Source organism: Podarcis muralis, chromosome 5 (genome assembly GCF_964188315.1).
Source record: "Podarcis muralis chromosome 5, rPodMur119.hap1.1, whole genome shotgun sequence".
In the NCBI taxonomy this organism is placed as follows: Eukaryota; Metazoa; Chordata; class Lepidosauria; order Squamata; family Lacertidae; genus Podarcis; species Podarcis muralis.
This window is the reverse complement of record NC_135659.1, coordinates 69,058,786-69,074,158: the sequence shown is the minus strand read 5'-3', so window position 1 is coordinate 69,074,158 and position 15,373 is coordinate 69,058,786. Positions and strand designations below refer to the sequence as shown.

The 15,373-nt window shown below is 45.4% G+C and overlaps 1 protein-coding gene across 11 annotated transcripts in view; it reads left to right on the top strand.

Moving 5' to 3' along the window:
* The window catches only part of NAV1 (neuron navigator 1), a 257,934-nt gene that overhangs the window by 239,296 nt on the left and 3,265 nt on the right, over positions 1-15,373 (top strand). For all 11 annotated transcript variants that reach the window (XM_077929106.1, XM_077929105.1, XM_077929104.1 and 8 more), the window contains 12 exons: positions 4,531-4,727; positions 5,125-5,287; positions 6,029-6,203; positions 7,387-7,484; positions 7,633-7,728; positions 8,227-8,386; positions 9,796-10,031; positions 10,687-10,838; positions 12,707-12,778; positions 12,943-13,139; positions 14,026-14,144; positions 14,408-14,605. In XM_077929106.1, the coding sequence (XP_077785232.1) occupies positions 4,531-4,727; positions 5,125-5,287; positions 6,029-6,203; positions 7,387-7,484; positions 7,633-7,728; positions 8,227-8,386; positions 9,796-10,031; positions 10,687-10,838; positions 12,707-12,778; positions 12,943-13,139; positions 14,026-14,144; positions 14,408-14,605 (1,863 nt within the window). The remainder of the gene's footprint in view (positions 1-4,530; positions 4,728-5,124; positions 5,288-6,028; positions 6,204-7,386; positions 7,485-7,632; positions 7,729-8,226; positions 8,387-9,795; positions 10,032-10,686; positions 10,839-12,706; positions 12,779-12,942; positions 13,140-14,025; positions 14,145-14,407; positions 14,606-15,373) is intronic.

Genomic DNA, 15,373 nt, shown 5'->3' with positions numbered 1-15,373 from the left:
TGACCTGAACCTTATTAGGAACATTTTAAGGTGCATATTAAATTATAATAATAAAGGTTTCAACTTTTAAAATTAATATTGCCTCACAGCTGGTTTTGCATGGCAAGTTTATGACTTGTGCAGCTGATGTTACTCTTCCTTTCCATTTACGCTAACCTTGCTGCCCTGCCTTTCCCCACTGCTCCCTAAAGCGGAGAGAGGCCACTCGCGCACAACTCTCAGCTCAGTAGGTGTGCCGTCCTCTTAGGAAGGCTGGTGTAGAAGATTGTCCCAGTTTCTCTGTACTGCCTTGAGCCCTCACCCCATCTCCGCAGCTTGTTACAGGCAGGGAACCTGAGCTGAACGCATGATTAAGTCTTGCTGTGTTCTTTTTCCCCTCTTTCTTCCTTCAATGCTGACCCCCCAACCCCTTTTTTTCCAGGTGTATGAGGTAAGCTTGGAACTCCCTTCCCCACCCCCACCCCATCCCTCCCTTTCACCAGTCCTTTCCCTGTGTCTTACTCCTGACTGGTCACTCCATTGTGTTGGGGACAGCACAGCACTCGTGGAACTAACCATCCCATTTGCTCTCGCACTTGCGCTGCCAAGCCACACAGGAGGGGCCACTGCACTGGTGCTGCGGCAGGGGTGGGGAGGGGAGTTTCACGCCCCTTTTTGACATGGCTCTGAGTCTATCCCTAATGTTACCCAGTCTTAACAGCTCTCCTAAAGGTCTAGAAAGTCACCGGGAAAAGAGGTTCCAAGAGTGGATTTTTGAAGTACTCAAGTGGAGCAGTTTAATAATAATTCATAGTATCCTACCTCTGCAGCAGTTTGGCTCTGTCCTGTACCTCAACACTTAAGGGTTTTTTAAAACTCCTGCCCCTCAGGAGTACGTACTGCAGGCTGTACGTACTGTCATTCTCCACACTCAATTGTTGCAAGAGGAGGAAATATATTATAAGAATATTGATGAATGTGTTTAATATCGTCATTTCCCATGCTGGAAATTTTTCCTTTGCAAATCGAGCAGTTTCTCTTTTTGCTTCTGTCAAGAGAACCTTCCAAATTCAGGAACTGTTGTTTGCATACATTGTTTGTGCCATAATGTAATCCGTGCCACCCTGAGAACTTGTTGAAGAGTGGGGTATAAATCCCTTACAATTAAATAAATAAATTAATGAATTAATGAATCCACTCTCAGCAGTTTGGCTGTGGCTTCCAAATCCAGTCTAAACTTTGTTTGCATTTCTTTGTCTGTCTAGAGCAGACAAGGTTTCGTTGGGCCATAAATTCCCAGCATCCCTGATCACTGGCCCTGCATGCTGAGAGTCCCAGCAACTTCTGGGGACGGGGATACAGGTTCCCCATCCGTGTTCTAGAATTGCACTCCTTAACAGCACACTCCTTCGCATGCACATCTGTTCAAAAATAAGCCTCACTGAACTCAGTGGGTCCTACTCCCAGGTAAGTGTGTACAGGACTGCAGCCTAAGTGGCCAGATGATGAGGTTCAATAGAGCATGGCGCCCACCCACACACCAATTTCTGCCACACCATCTCATAGCTGCCACAGGTCAGAGCAAGTCAGAGAGCTGGAAGATAGAAAGTGATTTCTCACATGTACGACATGACAAGTGCTCTTTGAAGCCTCCTGAAAGGGTAGCAGAGGTTCAAGCTCTGAGACAGCTCCAGTCCCCTGGCCTCTTGTGTGCCCTCAGACTGTCTTGTGAGGTGGGTGGGTGGGAGGGAGATAGGAAAACCCAGTTCCAATAGTGCCTCCACCCATTACAGTGGCTATTCTCCCTGCTACTGTCTCAATACATGTGTGGATTGATGCCTGTTTTGTGTGCATGTTGCATGCTCCGCCTGAGCATTGTTGGGATCACAAGTTGACTATTCCCCTCAAGAGCAAAGCACACGGCTGTGTTGGTCTTGACTCGTTCCTCTGGCTTCTTCCTTTTCTGCAATATTGATTGAACCATTACATGTTAGAAGAAGGAGGGCTGCTTCTCTGTAATCTCTCTTCAGCCGGATATTGAGATGCAAGATAAACGACACAGATTTTAGCATCCCAGCCTAATTCCATTCTGTTAATAATTGGGAAAGAGTTGCATATTTTGTCGAGTAGGGGAGCAGCCTGCCATTCTTACTTGTAGGTTTGGCAGGCCCTGAGGATTGGAGTGCCAAAGCAGAGGTGAGCTATGAAGTGCTCTCTCATTGTATGAATCTGCTGTAAGCAAGTCAGGTTGGGCACATACAGGTTCTAAGTGCACAAATGCCACCAAGTCAGGAGAGCTCCTAGTTATAGCACCATTGATCAGAGGCAATATTGCTTGTTGTCTTCCCTGCTGCTATGAGTTCTTGTGGTGTAGTGGTTAAGAGCAGTGGACTCGTAATCTGGGGAACCGGGTTCGCTTCCCCGCTCCTCCACATGCAGCTGCTGGGTGACCTTGGGCCAGTCACACTTCCTTGAAGTCTCTCAGCCCCACTCACCTCACAGAGTGTTTGTTGTGGGGGAGGAAGGGAAAGGAGAATGTTGGCCGCTTTGAGACTCCTTAAAAGGGAGTGAAAGGCGGGATATCAAATCCAAACTCCTCCTCCTCTTCTTCTTCTTCTTCTTCTTCTTCTTCTTCTTCTTCTTCTTCTTCTTCTTCTTCTTATCATTGAACTGTAGAGTTGGAAGGGACCCCAAGGGTCATCTGAACACAAGGAGTTATATACCAAAACATCTAGAAGTTGGAGGAAAAGTTCTACCATGGTAGTGGGTACAATCCTTTGTGAGATACAAAGTTATTCCACTCACCCCAGTGGTGTCAGATGCCTCTATTAGTTACAGCAGCTGATACTTGGAATGTGGAACAAAAGGAATGTGACATTCTTGTAAGACTGTCACATTCCCTGGGTAGCGATTGATTGATTGATTGATTGATTGATTGATTGAATTGTACCCCACTTTTCTTCTATGATGGAACCCAAGGCAACATAGGGCTTCCATCCAGGCAGTGGCCAGACCTCCATAGCTTCAGCAAAGTTGCTGATGATGAAAGGGTTTGGGGTGGTCCACCTTCTCTCACTATCTACCCCTGCCCATAGGTTAAGCTATGGTGCTCTGAAAAAGCAAATTGAGTAAGCAAGGATGGATGTTTGGGAAGTATAAATGGGCTTTTGCTCTTTCCAGGTAGGGCTGCAGTTATTGGTGTAAGCAGCTAACTTTAGGCTCTCTTAACCTAGTCCTCACTCTCCCTTAAAAATGCAGATTTGCTTTGAGAGGTAGTAGTGATAGATTGTAAGTAGGTGTGCTGCCCACAGCAATCACCCGCTCCCCAATCCAAAACCTTCTTTGCATAGTGGCATGCAGTACCACTATTTGTGTGCATGGATCAAGCTGCCAACAAGGTAGGCCACCACTACTCCTGCCTATTTAGAAAGATGCAAGAAGCCTGGAACACTCTGAATGAAAGGCTATATCCTTTTGCATGACAGTGGCAGCACTTCAGTGCATGGACTCAGCTGGTCGGTGGCATGTTGCGCTGGCTATTAATTGTTCTGCATGTTTGGACAAGTCCATGTCTTAGGCTGCTAAACTGCCCTTGTTTCCTTCCATATTAGGTAGCATAGGATATTGTATTTTACATTCCCACTCAGGATATGGAAAGAGAATCTGGTCTGTGTCTTCCTTAACAATCTTTGACAGATCACTTATCCTTTAGGAACCACAGGCCATGCCTGTGTTCTGTATGTTCCTTGCTTCCTCCTTATATGTGTGATTTAAAAGTTCTGCTTCCCCCCAAGGTCTCAGATTTTTGGTTACCAACCATGAGAGCTGCTGGGGTTTTTTTGTGATAGGAATAATAATACAGAATCCTTTTGGCTTCCTTGCCAGCAGTCTTTCATAAGTGATAGAAGTGATTTTGCTCCCTGGAGTCTCAGAGTCCAAGCTATGGAAAGTGGCACGGTTGGAAACAGCAAGAATTCCTGCTGATTCCTTGTTCTGAGCACTCTCGAATCTACTACTTGGTTTATTGGGGAGCATAATTAAGATGCACTTAATGCAAATTCAATATCTTGTGCCACTTCAGCTACCTTTATGTGCTTGCATTCAAGTTCTTGAAAGCCTGTTCGATAAAGGAAGATTTTAAAAAATATCTTCCATTCTGACAGTGCATGATTATAGGGGGAGTGGGAATTCTAAGTTGCCTTAAAAGTTGTGGGTATGGATCAATGATTAATTAAAACCAGGGGGATGCCTCTGTGTATATACTTTCTTTAAATAGGTTTTGTGCTTGGAGAGTATTAATGTAAAAATTAGTGTCCTCTGGGGTGATGGGGTAGTATTAGAGCTTGGGTAAGAAGCAGACCAAAGGGGAAGCCAAGTTTCTGAGTGTCCTGAAAACTATGAACTGTTCACAGCGTGCAATGTAACAGAGGTTAGATGGCATAGGCTGCCTCTGCCGCCTCCTTGCCCCATGGTGCAGCATCCTCTGTTTTCCAGCAGTCAGCCTCAGAGGGCTTTTTCAAGCTTTTCTCGCTTCTCCATTTCCCCCTTCAGTTGAGGAGCTCTTTCAACAAGGCTTTCAGCATCAAGAAGGGCCCAAAATCTGCCTCCTCCTATTCCGACATAGAGGAGATCGCCACCCCAGATTCTTCTGCGCCATCGTCCCCCAAACTACAACATGGATCCACGGAGACAGCCTCGCCCTCCATCAAATCTTCCAACTCCTCTTCTGTGGGCATTGATAACACTGAGTAAGTCCACTCTCCAGGGAGTGAAGCTAGGGGTGGCTGCATGGACAAGTTACACCTGGAAAAACTTAAGTCTGCTATGCCTTGTATCTCATCATATTGTACAGAATGCTGCAGGTGGCCTCAGGTTCCTGGAACTGTGATATGAACATTAAGAACCTTGGTGGAGGGGCACTAAACAGGTGGCTGAGTGACCATTTACAGAGCACCTTTTCCAGTAATATGTATGCACTGGAAAGAACTCGTGCTCTGGCAGGAGAGGGCAGCAGTGAGCAAAGATTCAGAAGCAGCACTCCTCAGCTGGGCCAGGCTGGCCCATTCAGTTGCTACCATAGTCCTTGCTGGTGCTTGCAGACTTTTCCTTGCACCATGTCTAAATTTCTGCTCATCCTTTGCACAGGTTGTTCCAGGCCAATGAAGAAGAGGAGCCTGAGAAAAAGGAGGTCTCAGAGCTGCGCTCAGAGCTGTGGGAGAAGGAAATGAAACTGACCGACATACGTTTGGAGGCCCTAAACTCTGCCCATCAGCTGGACCAACTGCGCGAAACTATGCACAACATGCAGGTGGGCATGATGTGCCCTGAAAAGCTAGCACCTCTCTGAGGCTGCAGGTCTTTGGCTATTGCTGGGTCTCCATGCTCTTGACAGCAATTTTCTAAGCATTTTCTGTTGGTCAATTTGTTTCTTTCGCAAAGAGACAAAGCAGGCTGCATGAATGCCCTTCAATTGGCCCGGTGCCTGCTGGCAAGACACCATCATGAGACAGGTTACAGAAAAGATGGGGAGCCTGTGATGTTCCAGATGTTGGACTCTCCACTCCCATTAGCTCCAGCCAGTGTAGCTGATAGTCAGGGGATGACAGAAGTTACAGACCAGCAGCATATGGAGGGCCACAGGTTTCCCATCACTGGGTTGCATTTGCCTTATCCATTGGAGTGTCCTTATTTCCTGACATTGGTCCAGTAGCAGTGTTCTAAGCAAATTCATTGTTGCAAAGAAACTCCACAGAAGTACATTATCTGGAGCAGAGTTGAGAGAGATGGCAGTTTCTGAAGCTGAAACAGCTGCTTTGTTTGGGCAGCATTTTGAGAGACAGGCCACGAGCCTTTTAAATCAGGCTCTCCTGGTAGGAAAGGGACCCTTGGATGGAATTTGGCTGTGAAAAACTCTTTTTCCAATGTGCAACCCTTGGGGAATGCTCTGTCTGTTAGGATTTTCTGCTGTAGTCTCCTTTTTAGGCTGTGGGAAGCCTTAATGTTATCAGCACTCTTATTCCTGCCACTGCTGTCTTTTCATTCCCTGTAGCTGGAAGTGGATCTATTGAAAGCTGAGAACGACCGGCTGAAGGTGGTCCCTGGGCCCTCGTCTGTGCCAAGCTCCATCCCAAGTCATGTCTTGAGCTCATCTGCCGCCTCTTCCCCAAGGCGCTCTCTAGGGCTCCAGCTTGCTCACCCTTTCAGCCCCAGTTTGACTGATACAGGTATGAAGCCGAGGCAGAGACAGAGAGAAAGGCTGAAGAGCTTTTGATACTAGTTCATTTGCTGTTGCAAAATCTCTGCTTCTGTTTCTTCAAGATATTTTCTTTGTGGAACAGGGATGGGAAAGAGAGGTGAGAAGGAAGATTTGAGATCACCTTTGGATGGGTTGTGGGGACAGTGGCCTAGTTGTGCCTTGCATCAGGAATTTGGAGAATGGGAACCGTTTACAACATACTTGCAATAACAAAAACAAAAACGGGACTCGTTGGCATGATTTAAATAAACATTTACAACTTTATTTACAGAGATCAATACATATATTTAGCAATAACAGAACATTATGTAGCAGAATGCAGCAGAATGTAACATTTGATGTAACAAACCAGAAATGGAAGTTGGGGGAAGTCAACAGGGAAGGGGGAAAAGTAGCAAATTGATGCTAAATGTGTTAGAGGACATTCGGCACAGAAACATGTGTGTATACCTTTAAGAAGTTTCTGGGATTAATTGGCTGCAGGTGACCGTTGCTATAAAGGAAAAAAGCTGAGTTTTGTTGCCTGCCTGCAGGAATAACATCCACCAGAGTTTGTGTTTATTTGCTTAGTAATAAAGTCTTCGTTTTAGTTTGGGTTTTTACACCTATGTCTCCTGGAGTCACTCTGTCCTCTGCCACCGGCTGGAAATCCCCCTCCAACAAAATGAGATACTGAATATTTGTTATGAGGGGGGGAAATCAATAAAAATAATTTTTTTAAAAAACAAACAGTGATGGCACCCCCCCCCCCCAAAAAGGGAATTTGGTTACAGTGACATTTGGTCACATACTACAAATACTATGTTGATGCCATTGCTTTATTGACAACTTACTGATTGTATCTTAGTGGGAGAACCTACAAGGGGGTGAGACTAGGTCCAGGGCAAGAGAAGAGGTGCTGCACTGAAGACTAACAGGAGGTAGTTCTTGTGCTGGAGAGAGTGAAAAGTTGTATCAACCAAACTTGGAGGGGGGGGGTGTCCTGGACTGTATAGGAGAACCACTATAGCAGAGTCCAAAAGACACTAAACTGTAGAATTATAGAGGAAAGAAATATTTCACTTTGACACATGGGGATTCCTGGAAATGCCATCCTATGTCAATGGTTTCTACTTCTGCACAGTGTGTATACTTATTTTCCCCTTCTCTAGAGCTTTCGCCGATGGATGGCATCAGTGCTGGCACCCAGAGGGATGAGGTGACACTACGAATTGTAGTGCGCATGCCACCTCAGCACATCATCAAAGGGGTAAGCATCAATGGAAAAGTGGGGAGAGGCATTACCCAGCTGCAATGTATGGTGTGAGGACAATGCTAGTTGATCCAGTTGCCATTGTAAACTGATAGCAGCAGATTCCAAATCTCAGCTGCTTTTATATCTTGCTTTTGGCTTCCAGGACCTGAAGCAGCAGGAATTCTATCTGGGCAGTAGCAAAGTGAGTGGGAAACTGGATTGGAAAATGCTGGATGAAGCCGTCTGTCAGGTCTTCAAGGTGAGATGCTAACAGCAACTTTGTAGTTGTGATAACATCTTCGGAAACTTCATTCCACATTTCTGGGATGCTGAACCAACTTCTACACCTCTTACCCTGTCCTGCATAGCATACATGGTTCTCTTTCCCCTCATTTTATGCTTGCAGCAACTCTGCAAGGTAGCTAAGGGTAAGGTTATGTAGTGGCTGGCCCAAAGTCATCCAGGAGGAACTCCCTTCTCAAAGCCTCTTCTAATGACTTCCAGCAACCCGATAAAAACTCTTTGGTTTACCCAGACATCTGGAGGTTTGTGAGTGAGCGAGTGCCTGTTTCTGTTTTAATTTACTACTAGTGGTTGTGGTTCTTCTTTTATTTTTGCACTGATTGCTATTTTATTTGGTTAAAAAAGACCAAAAACAAATTGCAAGCTACCCCAAGAATTGTGGTTAGTAGTGGATACTTGTCTAGCATCAGGGTTACTCCTGACCTGAACCAAGCTACTCCTTGTCTTCACTCAGGACTATGTCACCAAGATGGACCCTGCTCTCACACTTGGGCTCAGCATTGAGTCTGTCTATGGTTATAGCATCAGCCACATCAAGCGAGTCTTGGACACAGAGCCACCAGAAATGCCGCCTTGTCGACGGGGTGTGACCAGCATCGCTGTGACATTGAAAGGTACCACCACAGCTATCTTGACACGCATTTATTACCAGTGATATGCCAGGCCACCTCTGCTTGATCCTTTGCTTCTATCTGGTTCAGTTCCAAGCAGGGTCAAAGGGCGGGGTAGAAAGCAACATGGACCTCTAAATTAGAGAGCCTCTGGAAAGCACTACTGAAGTCAGAAGAAGCAGTGGCGAGCTGCTAAATGCAGCACTGGAACCCTGGTCTTCCGTAAGTTACTGAACTACAGCTCCCATCATCCCTGGCCACCGGCCATGCTTGCTGGGGCTGATGGGAGTTGTAGTTCAGCAAAACATCCAGTGGGCCAAAGGTTCCCCACATCTGCTGTAGGTGAAAACCTATGTTTGGCTTTACTGAAAGGAATATATACTGCAATGTGGCTGCTAAAAATATCGAATGTGATCTTAGGCTGCGTTAATAGTGTCCAGATCACAAGACGTAATAGTTCTGCATCTTAAGTACATACTGTCCAGTTCTGGGCACCACACTGACAAATAGGGGAGCATTTCTGGAAGAGAGCAGACAGCATGGTGAGGGATCTGGAAACTTGAGTCTTTTGAGGAATTGTTGAAAGGGCTGGATATATGTAGGGTATGAAGATAGAAAGATATTAAGGAGAGACATGATTGCAGTCTATCTGAGGTGAAGTAAAGGAGGAGCTGCAGCAATTCTTTTTCTCCCTTGCTCCATAGGCAGCAGATTTCAGCTAAACATTAGGAGAAACTTACTAATGGTAATCCCCCCACACACACTCTGAACAGACTGTCTTTGGAGATAGTGGGCTCTCCGTTTACTGGAGGCTTTTAAGCTGAAGCTGGGATGCTATCAGTTAGGTCTGCTGTAGCTGTATCCTGCATACAGCAAGGGGTTGAACCGCATGACCTCCTAGGTCCCTTTTAACTAAGATGGTTATAAATATTATTCCTGTAGTTCTGATACAGAGTTGAAATATTGGTGCCGTATCCCATTTCAGACTCTTTATCTAAACCATAATTTAGATTATTAGGATCAAACAGCGGTGAACTTTGCACATTCTCCACCTTTAGATCTTTGTATTGAAAAGGAGAAGGAGATATAATTTTCTCCTTAAAACACACCCCAGTTCCATTCTTCTACCAACTGTGGTTTGTTCTAACAAAACTTAGTTAAAACAAACCTCCTGGCTTTCAAACTTAGGTCGGAACAAATCTCCCAGACCAGAGAGATAGATATCAGACTGCTATACATGAAGTAGTGATATATTTACTCAAGAAGAAACAGTGTCCCCACATCATGAAAAGGCTGGGGAGGATTTCTTTTGGAGGAAAGAGCCTACCGTGGCAGAAAAGGGAACCGCAAATGTTATTAAAGTCCTGAGTGTGAGAGGGGAGGCATTTCAACAGCTGCATTCTTCTACACAGGTTTGAAAGAGAAGTGTGTGGACAGCTTGGTGTTTGAGACCCTTATCCCCAAGCCCATGATGCAGCACTACATAAGCCTTCTGCTCAAGCACCGCCGCCTTATCCTGTCTGGGCCAAGTGGAACTGGCAAAACCTACCTAACGAATCGTCTGGCTGAGTATTTGGTGGAGCGCTCAGGCCGCGAAGTCACTGATGGCATTGTCAACACTTTCAACATGCACCAGCAGTCATGCAAGGTGTGAAACTCCTTGCCTGGGACTGTCTACTCGGGAATTTCTGCACTTCCGCGTTCTCTGATCCCTAGCACAGCCCTGCTTGATTACCTTCATTCCTAAGTCACAGACTCCTTGTAATTTCAGGTGGAAGAACCTTAGGCATACTAGTTGCAATCCTTGATCCCCCAACACAACTCTGTACATATCTACCCAGAACCCTGTGAGTTCAGTGGAACTTACTCCCTAGTAAGTAGGTATTACGATAGCAGGTATAAGAGGAATTAAACATAGTGCTAAGCACTTCTTCAGCATGAGCATTTCTGCTTGCCTGGTGGAATTTTCTACCCTCTGCTCCACCCACACACTGTTCTGTGGGTTCTCACAATCCCCTCCCCAAAGCCTTTTTGGGGGAGCCCCTTTGTGCTAGTAGAAGTCCTTGCATGGTCTTCCACGGACAAGGCTTATCCCTCCCATATTCTTCATCACCAGCCTTTTGCCAATGTGGCCCTCCAATCCAAACTAGCCATCCTCAATTCTAAGCCCAGTTCTCAGCCAGGGGAAATCACTATTCCTTATATCCTTGCATTTCTTCTTATACTAATATGTAGTTTGTGTGTGTGTGTGTGTGTTCTACACGCTGATACAGTGACTTCCATTTTGCATCTTTCTTTACCAGGACCTACAGCTTTACCTCTCCAATCTGGCCAATCAGATTGATCGGGAAACAGGGATAGATGTGCCATTGGTCATCCTTCTTGATGACCTCAGTGAGCCTGGCTCTATCAGCGAGCTCGTCAATGGAGCACTCACCTGCAAGTACCACAAATGGTGAGAGACTGATTTACAGTACTATCGCATTTGACTCCTACCTCAAGGGCTGCTTTATCTCATGGTCAGCCACCCAGGGGTTGCATGTTGAAGTGGGTGAAGTTGCTTTCCAAAGGACAATCCCGTTAGCCTTTAATACACAATTTTCAATAGTTTATTATAAAATTGAGAAGAAAATAAAGTTTTTTTTTATTTTTGGTGTGTTTTTTTTTTAAATATAGTTTGGAGAGTGGGGGATCTTGGGATGGCCCCAAAAACTCTTTGGCATCACGGTGGTGGCTCTATGGGAGCAATCAGTTAAAATTTTGTTTAAATTGGGGGGGTGAATATTGAAAATGAAAACGGAATTGGAAGGAGAGGGACAAACCTTATTTGCATTGGAGGAACCATGGGAGCAGTCATTTTTTATTTAAAAAAAAAAGAACTATAAAAAATTTTTGTTAAAGAGTGGCAAGTGTGGGGAGGCCACTAAAACCCTTCTTGGGAGTTGCAGATACTGTGTTCTAACATAAGAGCACTGCTGAATCAGGTCAAAGGCATTTATGCTCTACAGCTCACAAGGTCTGGCAGATGGTGCAGTGCTGTGGTGCCCTGCTGTGTATATGGCTCTGCCTATCCTGCCACTCTCAGTGGGGCAGTTGTTGATGATGATATGGCTTTACTAGTGTCTCAGGCCTGCATCATAACTGTGTCTTGATTTCCCTACCAAGGAAGAGAACTTCTCCACCCCTTGTTCTATGGCGTGGAGTGGCCAAACCATGGCACAATTAATATTACTGTTATTTAATGGGCTTACATACCACTTTTTGTCACAAGTGATCTCAAAGCAATTTACATTTAAAAATAGGTCATATCATAAGTCAAGTCACAGGACACAATTCAGATAACATGTAGAAATGTCAGCAGCATCAATATTAATAATTAAACCACACCAGCACATGACAGCAGGTTGTGCATGAATGATGCAACAACATGGCTTAAGCAAATTGTTTGGATCTCCACGGGATTGGACCTACCCACATGTAGTTGAGTCATTTAGATTTTATTTGTTTAGCTTTCAAATATTACATGCCTTCAAGCTCTTGATTTGGTCCCTGGAAGGCAGCGAATTCACAGTGAATAAGACAAAATTCATTTGAGTGATATGGATTTTAGCCGCAGCATCCCTGCAGGTTACTGAGCCTGCCTTTCCAGCATTCTTGTGTTGCTGCTCTCCAGCTCAGCTAAGAGCAAAACCATTCCAAGACCAAGGTGGCCATGTCTGCATTGTACTGTGCATGGGTGGAAAGTGGCCTTGCCAGAAAAGGCTGAGCAGTACTCTGCTATGAGCCCATCTTTTCTTTGGCCAGAGAGAAGTGTGTACCCCATTACCAAGAATTTTTGGGCCAGGGAAAAAGCTTCAGATGATATTAAGGGCACAGCCAAGTTTTATTACACATTCAGATTTTTATATTCCACCTTTGTAGGAAAAGTGCATACTGCAGGAAGCTTGCAGAATTCTAGGCTGGATGAGCTGATTCAGCAGAGCTCTTCTTATGTTCTTAATATCCTAAATATAGGACTGTCATCATATCAGCTTTTGGCACATGCCTGAATCTCAGCACAGCCCTTGTTCTTATTAGCAAAACTTCCCTCCATTTAACTTTTTTCCCCTCCATAGCTCTGTTCTACTGTCTCTTACAGAGTGGGGGGTGGGGGGGGGATTGATATGAGCAAGAGACATTTTGTTAGTCATAGTCAAAACCACTTCTGGATGTGAGGTAGGCACTATGTTGAGAGCTGGGGAGTGACAGAGTAAACAGCTTCCAGACATTCCCCCTGTTAGGATACATCATCTCTGATAGAGCTGCTGTTCTCTCTCCCACCAGCCCCTATATCATCGGGACAACCAACCAGCCTGTGAAGATGACTCCAAATCATGGCCTTCATCTCAGCTTCAGGTAAGGGCAGCAATGATGATCCCAATGGAGGAGGCAGGATTGTGCTGGGCTTTGAAATAGCATCTCCTCTGTTCTCACCTGACAGTTCCAGAAGCTGTTATTCTGCTATGGGAAGGACTATATATAATCCCTATCATTACTAACCTGTCATCTTAATGCTACAGGATGCTGACATTCTCTAATAACGTGGAGCCAGCCAATGGCTTCCTGGTGCGCTATCTACGCCGGAAGCTGCTTGAGTCCGACAGCGATGTCAATGCCAACCGGGAGGAGTTGCTGCGTGTGCTGGACTGGGTGCCCAAGCTCTGGTACCATTTGCACACCTTCCTGGAGAAGCACAGCACCTCTGACTTCCTCATTGGTAAGTGGTGGATTGAGCTATGCTGGCTGGAGATACTGTCAGGAACAAGGATTGCCATTCAGGAAACAGGGGAGGGATGTTGAATGTTGTTGTTGGTCAACTAATGGAGGGATTCCAGGGCTCAAGGCTGCATGAAAGCTACAACCTGTCTTTTGGCGTGCTTGCCATTTATTCCTAGTAAATTAGGTGTTTGCTTTTCTCCCACCATTGAGTAATCAGTCTGTATATACTCAGAGGCACTCTCAATTGTTAGTTCAATTTTGCCATTGCAGAATAATTGCTTGATTTCCTTATGTCAGTATAGGACCACTGGCTGGACTGTGGTTCCACCCGTTTGATAAAGGTAGGAGTCAAAATTTAGGAAGTAGGCAGCTTCCTCTTCAGTTTAATGGTTTTAATTTTCTGGCTCCAATTAAGCCCTGCTTTCTGCTACATGTTTAACAGCCAAATACCAGTAGTTCTCTTCAGTATTTCAGATGCAGATCAGATCCAAGGTACGGATTGTTCAATAGTTTAGTCATTCCTTTTGGGTTGTTGGTTCCTCTGTCTGCTTCAGAGCCTTGTTTGATTAACCCCTGGAAAGTGACAGCAATTAGGGAATGTACTGATGTATTGAATTGGTATCCTGCTTTTCCTACATGCAGCTCAGTGTGGCAGAGATGAGGTTGTCCTCACGGTCTTCTGATTAAGTTTGCTAGACTAAGATATAGTGACTTGAACTGGACCAGTAAACCTACTGGTGCAAGTCTAGCAATCTATCCAATACACTTCACTGACTTACTGTATCTGGCATAACAGTAATTCTCTGAGGCAAAGAACATTGCATGGGATTGGTGTTCTTTCGTGGGCTACTAGCTAATGCTCCCCATTTTCCTTTCCTTACCAGGTCCCTGTTTCTTCCTGTCATGCCCCATTGGTATTGAGGATTTCCGGACCTGGTTCATTGATCTGTGGAACAATTCCATCATCCCCTACCTTCAGGAGGGAGCAAAGGATGGGATCAAGGTACATTTACCCACACCCACATCCTCACTAGTAATGGTGACTGTGCCCTGCACCCATTTGCATGGGTGAAATGCTTAGTTAGAAGCTGCTCTGCTCGAAATTGTCCATCATCAAGGATCTTGCAGCAAAGCTGTTTCTTCAGATGTCACCCAGCTCCTGCTTGAATGCACTCTGAGCTTCCACCCACCCAAAAGATGGGGGGGGGAAGTCCATGTATATGTGGCTTGTTTCTCAGTATTCTTTTGTGCCTATCCCCATTGCAGGTGCATGGGCAGAAAGCTGCCTGGGAAGATCCTGTGGAATGGGTGCGAGACACGTTGCCATGGCCATCGGCCCAACAAGACCAGTCAAAGCTCTATCACCTTCCCCCACCCAGTGTGGGGCCCCACAGCACTGTCTCACCCCCAGAGGAACGGAGTGGCAAGGATACTACACCCAACTCTCTGGAATCAGACCCCTTGGTATGTCTTCAGGCTGCAAAGGGGAACTGCTGCCAAACAAGAGGCTTTTGAAGGCTGAATCTCTTTGGCACAAGGGAATTAAGTTGGGACCACAATCCATCTGTTGGATGAGTGGCCAAACTCTTTCTGTGACATGGTAAAGCTTGCCAACCATTGCTTTGTCACAAGAGTTGTAGCACCTTGGTTACTGGAGCACAGCTCCTTGACACCAGAGGTTGCTGGATCCTACAGTAGGCTGCGTTTCCTGAGGGTTAGGGGCTTAGCCAAACAAGTATCATATGACAGCTTTCCAATGACTATAAAACAACACTCCTGTGCCAGTTTGCCTTTAGGGAGAAGTAGAAAAGCAGTGAATCTCCCCTTCTCACTTGGAAATCTCCCCTTCTTAGCTTTTGAACACTGTTCTGTAGAACTGTATGTTCCTACTAATCAGGACATTGCCCCGCCTTGCAAAAGGATTTTCCCTGCTTTTTATGTTTGTAGGACTCCCTCAAATAATTCAGTGCATTGTGTTTTTTGCAGTATAGTTTTTGAGGCATAAACAAGCCAGGTTTTCTGCCCAACTAAGGAATATGCATTCTCCCTGGCCTCCCTCAACCAAGCATAGCAATCTCTAGGCCTTCCCTTGATAAGATCCATCGGGAGCCAGGATAGATTTATCATATGTATGAGTTGCATACATTGAAACTAGTCCTTGGTGTTCTTTCTCCAATCTCAGAAGTCTGGCTGAGCAGTGTTGAGTTAACCCCTCCACTGGCTTATATCATT